General features: G+C 42.3%; 1 protein-coding gene across 1 annotated transcript; it reads left to right on the top strand.

The window, feature by feature from the left end:
* Positions 1–895: 895 nt before the first annotated feature.
* LOC120639273 lies at positions 896–2,498 on the top strand. The gene is made up of 4 exons (XM_039915247.1): positions 896–1,102; positions 1,253–1,328; positions 1,413–1,536; positions 1,656–2,498. Exons 1-4 carry the CDS (start codon positions 922–924, stop codon positions 2,277–2,279), a joined length of 1,005 nt encoding a protein of 334 aa, XP_039771181.1. The 5' UTR covers positions 896–921; the 3' UTR covers positions 2,280–2,498.
* Positions 2,499–10,337: the final 7,839 nt, after the last annotated feature.

Here is a 10,337-nt window from a genome sequence, read left to right as displayed (position 1 = left end):
TCAAATTTGTTCTTGTGCAGTGGTGTACGATGACTGCACATTTGATGAGCGTTGAGCGCTAGAAGCAGCAGCAAATAATGAAAGGTGTTAACTCGGAGAACTAGATGATTGGTGTAGAAAAACGCAGAATATTGAGATGGCTCTCTAGATTATGCCCTCAACCAATCAAGCCTATCAAGATAGAATATTAATGCCACTTCCAGGTTCTATTTTCCCATCAGACGTCTGTAGGCTGGATCTTGTACTTGTGGCTCCTGTGTGTTGACGCAGGTCATCCAGATACCCTGGAACTCAATTCTGGGAGAATACCACAGTGTCTATTTGGAAGGTTATGACAATATGAGACTTGGTAACAGAGTTCACAAGAGGGCTATTGGATTTTTGTCTTTAACTCTCTGTATTTAATAGAACGTGACAGAAGAATGGTCCACTAAACAGTTTGCAAAGAGTTTCTCCCTTCCTGAACTTCATAATATCTGAGGCTGCATTGCGAGTAAGATTTTTATCCACAAGTTTCTATGTGTATCTATTAACTCCTAATTCCATCAAAAGTTTATAATTTTCTTTTAAAAAAGTAACATATTAGAAAAAATAAAAGGACCTAAACCGGGAGAACTCGGAATGACAAGCATGAGAGACAAAAAGAAAAGGCATTGTGCCACTAGAGGACAACGAGAAAGAAACGTTGTGCTTATTAAACCATTGAACCAGTCAATAATTTTCCATTTGGTTGCATCGAATGATCCGTGGTCACCAATAATCAAATATATTTCTGTACCTTTCTGCAGTTAATTCCAGCAAGCCTTGGAATTGCCGGCAAATTTGGAATCTTTTGAGTAGTATTCATGTAACCTTTGTCACAGTCTCCAAACCTCTGATCATCTCATTTTTTTGTAGCAAAGGTGCGTTCATTTCTTGCTGATGGATCGCATGAGGAGAGTTGCAGGAATCCGCAAGGCTAAGGTTCCTTCTGCGCCTTCTGCAGTTCAAAAAGACAAAGATGAAAGCATCGTTTTCTTTAGGGAGTTGTACAAGCGTGAGAAGGATAGGGATGTTAACCTCTTGGAACCAATGTACTCAGTCGAGTTTGAAGCTATTCAAGGTGAGCTATTTGGTTGTGGTAATCCTTTATACTGGGTATTTTATCAGGAATTTTCATGAACACATCCATTATCATTGCGTATCGTGTGCAAGTGTTTTCCTCAAAAGTGGATCCACTGACTCAGTGTTTGTATGCCTATTCATGTTCTAGGTGATCATACTTGCAAAGTTCCCCCAGGAAAAAGAGACTACCTCATACCAGTGGACGAGAAGCATGACTATGACTGGTAGGATAGGATTAAACTCGTTCTATACCCAACATATATTCTTGCATAGGATGGAATTGTTTCTTGAAGAACATTTCATTTCAGGTTGATAACACCTCCAACTGCACCACTGTTTCCTTCCCTTGAGATTGAAGCCAAGTCCTCCCAAATGGTGTTCCAAAAGGAGCTACCAATCCCTCCTCGTCAAATTAAACCGTCAGCTTCAAGGGTACACTGGATGCTAGTACTCCTAGACATCTATTTAGTACTCATTTCCCAAAGAGTATTAGAATATTCTCTATAGAAATCTTTTAAATATCTTTCTCTTGATCTTTTCATCTGTGATAGCTCATAGCCAAGCCAGAGGCAACCAAAACATCGATACGGTCAGCACCACCTACATCTAACACTTCGTCAAGAAAAACATTCATCAACACCTCTCCGGCCATCTCCAAAGAGAAGAAGCAACCTTATACTGAAGACCAGAGATCAAGCCGCAAGGTTCCAGTGAATGGGCATCAGAAGGCCGCTGATGCAGCTATTCCAGGTACCCGAACAGGTGGCGCACCGAATAAACACTCGAAGCCGTGCTACGCAACCCGAACCAGTAGCACAAGCATGGTCAAGGGAGTGACAGACCAAGAAATCCCTTTCAAGACACCGAAGAATTTGATCACAACAGCCAGGTCAATATTCTGGCGCCATACTCCATCGACCGCTCGGAGCAAAGATCCTGGGTCCGGTGTAGATGTCAAGAAGGAAAGTGACAAGGTGAGGAGGCCGTCACGTCCGCCGGCGGCAATAAGAGGCATGACGGAGCTGCAGTTACAGGACAGGCGGGATGCGCTGCTGTCAAGAGGGAAGAGTGTGACTGGGAGCGGCGGTGAGCTCGCTTCCGGCACCGGTGGCCGTGCAGGGAGGGTGGCACTGATGAGGGGCATAGGAACAACTGATGGGAAAGCATGGATATGAGCTTGGAAGCCAGGCTACGAAGGGAGCATATAGTTCTACTGCCATTTCTGGAATCTGAAATTTATATGGTGCCCTTGTATTGCCAAAGTGCCAAACTTTGCAAAAACAAATTAGACAAGCCTATGCCAAATCAGTCAGTTGTTGCTACAGTTTTATGCCAGAAACTGCTGGATACTGGCAAACAATGCAGGATCGCTATGGTGGCGAACCAAACATGCTTCGAATATGTTTAGAGCAGAAGAGACGCTGTAAATGATATAATCTCCTTTTTTTTGTCAAGTATCATTTTTCTACTTTAATATACATATCACAGTAAAGGTTTTTATTTGGATGTAGTTGATACAAGACCAGCAGATTTGTTATTTATAGCCTAAATCTAGACTCTTTGTCGATCATGACTTACATGACCTAACAATAAATAAAACAATTTTTTCTAACATAAACGACTCGACACGATAACTTAACTTGCTGACAAAATCTGACAGCCCAATCCTGCTCCATTAGCTTCGACGCCTTCCGGCTTATGGGCCTAATGAACTCAATCTTCTCTGCTTGCTTCCAGTGTCGGCCTGCCTGAAAGTGATCGGGTGCTCTAGCCTAAGAGAGAGAGGGGGTGAATTAGGCACTCTAAAACTTTAACATATGACTCCAACTAGTTTGCACAAAAATTTAAACTAAAACAATCTATCTAGATGTGTAACTATGGTTCTTCTAGTGTGAAACACTCATCCCAAAAAGAGTTCTGCAACCTATAGTCAATCCTAACAAGATACTACACTAAGAAAGTAGAGGCACACGAGTTGCAATAAGAAATGCGGAAGCTTAAAGAGGAGTGATGAGAGGAAGCAAACTCTCGACACGAGGATTTATCCCGTAGTTCGGATTGCCACAAATGCGCCCCTACATCCACATTGTTGAAGCACTCACGAAGAGTATCGCTTCCCGGCAATCAAGTCTCTTCCGTGAACACAATCATGGTCACCTTGATCCCGCTTTCTACTAAGGGAACTTGTCCACGAAGGAGGGGTCTCCGTCCCCCGCACAATGTTGTCGACGCAGCTCCACACCAAGCCGGAGGGTCGTTGACTTGCCGGCGAGCCACCAATGCTCAAAGGGGTCGGCGCACCAAGATACAATGGTTGGTTCACTCAAGAACCGCAGCACAAGGATCTCAACCTTACTTACTCACTCAAGAGCTATTCTAGCACTCACACTAACAAAGTTAGTGCTAAACGTAAAGATTTGATCAATTTCCTCTTGGATGGCTTGGAGATGCTTCTCTGGTGTGTATGGGGTTCCTCTAGACTCCAGCCAGCTCAAATGACCCGGGTGAGGCATATATATAGCCCAACAAGTCCATAGAGCCGCTGCTCAAACGGCTAGCTGAAATCAGCTTACCATCAGTTGAACCGATGCCTCTGTATGGGGTAGCGTCGGTTTAACCGGTCTCTCTCAAACCTGAAGTAGCCGTTGAGCTTCTAATGCACTGTCTGCTGCTGACTCAGTACCCATTGGTTAAACCAATACTTAGCCATCAGTTAAACCGGTCACACTGGACCAAATACATAGCCGTTGCACTCTTTTCTTCTTGCTGACGTCATTGCACCAATACTATGCTTCGATGCATCGTCGGTTCAACCTGTGCTGAAGACTTGGCTTCTACGCGCTTGACATCGTCTCTGGACAATAGTATGGTGATTGCACCGATGTCTCCAAGTGACCCGTCGGTTAAACCGGTGCAACTGAGTTTTTCTCACTTGGCTTAGTATAGCATATCAAATTGCACCGATGCAAGGGCGTCGGTTCTTCCAACAACCATCGGATGCACCGATGGTGTAACGTCGGTTTAACCGGTGCTGCAGATTCTTCATTCTTTTTGTCCAATTCATCGCATTGAACACTTGGATCCTTGAAATATCTTCTATCTCTGGATTTTTACTATACTTTGGCATCTATACGCCGGATTGGACTTGACATCTTGATGGTGGATTGGACATGTCGTCTCGCCGATGAATTGAACATTGTGTCTTGACGGTACTTTGGATATTTTGAATTACATCCATGGGATCTGAAAACTCCTACAAATGTGATCTCACAAACTTGTTAGTCACATTGATTATATTGTCACTCAATCACCAAAATCACAAATAATGGTCTAAATGGGGCTATGTTCCTTACACTGCCTCCATCGGCTATCTGCTGCACAACATCAATTGGAGACGTGCCAAAAAAACGGTATCAACGCCAAGCTCTTAATTCCCAAGGTTAGAAATATAAAATGCAGGTGTGTCCATGCTAATTATTTATTTAGTTCAACTAACTGGTGGATCAAGCTTGCTGCAAATTGCATAGCTGCTCAAGATGGTGATTCTTTAAAGTACACTACCAATCATGACGCCAGTGGTAACACTTATGTGTCCGACCTCACGGTTGTTGACGTAACTAGCACCACTGAAATTTCTCTGAAGGGCTGCTCAGAGTAGGTAACACATTTATTTTATGATTTTTTACCACACATATTTTTTTGTAAGAGTAGAAAATATATAGGAAAGTACTACTGATCATGAATGTTTCGTATCTTACTAGAAAACTGCGCGGCTTGGCCGCTTATGGCCATCATCGTTAGATCTTCTTTTTTCTGTTTTTTTTTTCTTTTTCTCCTTTGTAGTTAGGTACATCAGTATGAATAATGGTAGCTGAATTGTTCTTTGTGCAATATATTAGAGTTTTTTTCGTGTTATTTGGAAATTATCATTTACCGATGATTGTATATGTTAACCGCAGATTTACCATTTTGCTATCTATATATTTCGAAGGTTGAACTATCTCTTTTTTTATTATTTGAGTAATTTTTTTTAGCTTTGAGATATACTCCTTCTGTTCCAAATTATAAGTCGCTTTAACTTTTTTTTGGTTCATCCATTTAGTTATGTATCTAGATACAATAGTTATGTATCTAGATACAATAATATGTCTAGATACATAACTAGATACAATAATATGTCTAGATACATAACTAAATGGATGAACCAAAAAAGTCAAAGCGACTTATAATTTGGAATGGACGGAATATGTATTTTGTTCTTTTGGCTATGTTTGTTGTGGGTAAAGAATGGGAGGCAAAAATATATAGTGAAATCTTTGTACTAAAACATGCTTCATTTTGGTTCGACTGCATAGATCTTTTCGTGAGGATTCCAAAACGATTTGATTTTCTATTTTACGATTTTCTTGTGATTTACTATGCAATTTCTAAGTTAATAGATGCTCAAGTAGATAAAGGAAACCAGCTTCAGGCTGAATTCAGCCCACTAAGGCCCACTGAACTTGGCAGGCAGGCCCATGTGAAGGCGTGGACGGCGGGTACTATTTGTGCAAAGATCGAGAGTTTTTTTATAAAAAATCCTGAGAGAGGAGGATGGACTGCGGGTTCTATTTTGCCAGAGTTCAAGGGTTTTTTTTGCAAAATGTCGGGACTTGTCTGATCTGGGCCGTCCGTCCGGCCGATCGAACGGCCGAGGACAGCCAGTGACGTGGCCACACTGGTTGCCCTCCTTTTGGTGTGTGAATCGTTTATAGAGATTTGGTTATCATCATGTTTGACGAGATTTTGTGCAACAACTTTGAATACAATTGTATAAATTGTGCAAACCATATACGGGCCATACGAGAATCCGGAGATGGAAACAAAGTAACACTACAAAAAATTTGTTGATCCATGACGATTAAATTTCGTCAAAAATCACTAAAAACCGTCATAAAACAGTATCTATGACGATCTCAAATAGCGTCATGTATTGAGCGTCATAGATCACACCTCGTGACGTTTCTTAAATTTTCGTCATGGATTGCTTGATCCATGATGTTTCGAAACCGTCATAAAATGTCCCCGGGCCCCCAAAGCCCAACCCAAACCCATTTTTTATGACGAAAATAAACGTCACAAACAATATAATTTTCGTCACAGATTCAATTGTCATGTCACACATTGATAACATGGAGGATGACGTGGCTGTTGACTTGGCGATGACGTGGATAGCAATGATGACGTGAAAATGATATGGCTGCTGACATGGCAATTACGTGAAAAGTGGTGCTGACATGGCAGGTGATGTTGCAATCGACATGGCAGGTGATGTGGCGAGTGACTTCAGCAGCACATTCCATGAGTGGATAGACCCAATTCAGAGTGGGCCACCAAGTTGGGCCTGATTTCAGCCCAAGATTAATTATCAGCTAACCAGATTTAGCTACACAGCCCATTTATTAAAACAAAAGTTCCAACCCATAATTCACAATAACCAATTCCAACTCAAATTCACATGAATAGGATTTGCAATACATAGAGTTTTTCCATCTATCAGAACTAACAGTAACATTCCAAGACCACAAAATTGACAAGAAACAACAAAAAATAGGTTTCAGCAAGAATCTAAACCAGCAACACCAAAATTTGGTTGAAGTTCGACCAAAAGCTAACAAATCAACAAAATACGAAGCTGCAATAGCAAAGTTTGGTTTCTGTAAAAGATGAAGTCCCCCCAAAGCTAACAGACCACCGTATTGCTTAACTTTATTGATTTTGAAGCTGACCAAGAGCAAAATATTTTTGAGCCCCTCATGGCCTGTTAGATTGCTGCTTGTTGCTGACCGAGAGCCCCTGACATGCAAATATTAAATCCATGTAAAAGTTCATATTGCATTTTCAACAAATACAGGAGATAGATCAAAATATTTCTTTGCTCTTAATCTATCAATAAAAGCTTTTCATTTCTCAATTGCAAAGAAAGAGGAATATGTTCGGTTTAGGAACTTGAAGTTGACGCACTTGCTCTAGGTAATTTCCCATTTCTCACAAACTTGCACTCTTGTTTTTTTTTTTTTTGCAAAAAGGGAAAACATCACATTATAAGCCAAGAAGTAGGTACAGGTGCATCCCTTTTTATGAAAGGGCCCCTATGTAATTGTAAAATTACATCGAGGTCCATTATCCTCTTCCTCAGGCCAGCGAGCCTGTGCAAGGACTCGAGAAGCCACGCAACACGCCGGCGAGCACATCCACCAACACCACCGCTAACCCAGATGAGGAAGCCGACACCTTGCATGGGAAAGCCGCAAGAAATCCGCGATGAAAGAGCATCGGCCGTCAAGCTTCTCAATCTTTCACACCCTCGTCGCCATCTTTTCTGTGCTGCATAACACATTGCACATGCTCCCGAGGAAAGCACAAGAAGCTCCAGGCAATCCACATCAGGCCGGGGAAGAGCAGAGCGGCCCAATCGGAAGGAAAATCCACCGCCGACGAGCTCGTCGACGCGGATATAGAAGCCATCCCAAGGGAAGCACAAAAGCTCCAATCCAAGAAGGAAACAGAGCACAAACCTGCTCCAAGAGCCTTCCAACGAGTCGACGTCGTTGCCGCCATCGACGCCGGAGAAGGCCCGGAGAACCAAAATCACCTCCCCATCGACGACGCCCGGAGCATCATCAACAGCGAGGAGAACCAACGCCCGGAGCGCCTCGTCGGAAGGAGCGCCGACCACGCCGCCGCCGCCGAAGAAGCACAGCAGGGAACCTAACCCTAAATGGCGACCAAGGAGTCGTCGCCGGGACACACAAGCACGGAGAGCTACATCTACGGCTATATAGGGTCCACCCGCCGAGGGGCCGAGCTCCCCTCGCCGCTCCGACGCCCCGAGGGTCACCGGAGGGGAGGGGGCCGGCGGATCGACGAAGGAAAAGGGGCTCATCCTCTGAATCGCCCGGTGCTACTGTAGCAAGGGGAAAAACGAGAGAGAGAAATACTTGCACTCTTGTTTTGATGCATAGGTACAACGAAATTATCAATTATTGTTTTCTTATTCTTATCCATGCGACACAGCCATGGCTTGGAGGGGATTCCAAGACGCTGATGTTTATGAATCTGCCTCCTGAAGTGTCTTCCACCGAAGAGTCTATTTGCTCGTTGCAGTTTGCAGCAGAGATGAACTCTTTGTGAGATCGGGATCCCTCGGCGCCAAACTCAGATCTTGGGCACGGGCAAGGGGAACTCGGTGAGCCACCACCCGTCATTCTCGGCGGCGCGGGCGGCGTCAGGCAGCCAGTCAGCCAGAGCTGCGGAGTGCGGAGCAGGAGGCTCGCAGTCGGTGCTGGTGATGAGGCACTCTTGGTTGGGCTCTTGTACTTGTACTACTAGAGGAGATATAGGAGGGTTGTGTACTGGACTCTACGGGCCGTAGATTCTTAATTTGGATTTGGTGGACATCTGGGCCATACTATGGTAACTGTGCTCTGGTCCAAAGTCCAAACACAAGCCGAGGTCGCGCTGGTGACCAATTTTGCGACCCGCACTGCTGTGGCCCTCAGACGTTGTTGAGCTCCCACAGCCCACGTTCTTTTCTATTCCAGGTTTCACCTATTAAAAATGTCATACTTTTCCTCTTAATTATCCGTTTTCAAATGCCGATCACATCACTTTCGTTGCAACAAGATCTACAGAACTTGATCCATAATGGATATATTTTGGGATAGTTTTTATACTCCAACAACTTATGTTAAATATATAGTAGCTAGTTCTATTATATCACGTGTGTAGTAACTTAAATCTACGAAACAAATATATACATAGATTGCTATAGAAATAATTTTTACCTACCTTGTTGCATGTATGAAGTATCTACATAAATTGCCAAATAGTCTCTACATGACTTGATACTTTTTGCTTCTATATAAGTTGTTACATTGTCTCCATATAAATTGTAACAACATTAAATGTGTCACATGTTATCGATATAAAATTATAAATTGAAACCAATAAATAGTTATAGTTCTTTACATAAATTAAATGTGTGACTTAACGTACAAGTATATTATAGAGTACAACATAAGTTGCTCCAGGTATATGCACAATTTTTCTACTAAACAAATAAGAAAGGTCCTATCTCTAAAATACAACACAAGTTGCTACATATTTTGTGTATAAGTTAGGGAATATACCAGGAGCAAACCAACCTCTACTATATTTAACATAAATTGACAGTCGCATAAAATCTCTACTAACGTTGATACAATCTCTATATTTAACATAAGTTGATACATAATCTTTACATAGCCTCTATATATACAAGTCGATACAATCTCTACTCCCCTAGTTTTCAAACACTGCACACGATGTTTAGCACAAGAAAATTAGTTTATTTTTCACCAATTTGTTTGTTCTAAACATCATAAATTCATGAATGGATGTAGCATATATTTTTGCGATAGCAATGCACATACAGAGTACTATATTTTTAAATGGAAACTTATCTGCATACCATTTGACAACTTTAGTATATTTGTGCGATAGCAACTTTAGTATATACATGGTGGCAACTCTTTTATATCATTTTCGATCACATATTTACACATAAGTTGCTACGAATAAAAAAAGGTTTTAAAATATATGCAAGTGAGATCTAGTTTTGATTGCCACGACGTGTAGAGCACAACTGTGGAGATGAAATCAGAAACAGATACTCTATTGAAAAGTTATGGAGATTTAAAACTAATGGATACTGACTCTGTTCGGCTGGCTGTGGCTGGTGACTGGTGCTTATTTATTATGAGAGAAAAGTACTGCTGGCTGGTTGTGGCTGGTGTAAGAGAAAACAATGCTTGCTGGCTACAGCCCAACAGAGTGACTCTTTTTTCTGAATGATGTCAGACATGAATGCAACTGTTTCTCTCACCACGGGTTGCGTGCGCGTGACTGGTCGTGGCTTAACGCGGTCCAAGCCGAAAAGTGACTCCTTATCCGTTTTTTCTCAAAAAGAAAAAAGTAGGGGAAAAAAAGATGATCCATGGTGTACTGATCCATGTACTTTTCTCCTCCTGGCTAAGTTGTCATGAAAATCCCTATATTTGTAAATGCACGGTCAAGGGAGTGACAGACCAAGAAATCCCTGTCGAGACACTGAAGAATCTGATCACAACAACCAGGTCAATATTCTGGCGCCATACTTCATCGACGGAGAATGCTCGGAGCAAAGATCCTGGGTCCGGTGTAGATGTCAAGAA

Source organism: Panicum virgatum, chromosome 6K (genome assembly GCF_016808335.1).
Source record: "Panicum virgatum strain AP13 chromosome 6K, P.virgatum_v5, whole genome shotgun sequence".
NCBI lineage: Eukaryota > Viridiplantae > Streptophyta > Magnoliopsida > Poales > Poaceae > Panicum > Panicum virgatum.
This window is presented reverse-complemented; position numbering and strand designations above follow the sequence as displayed.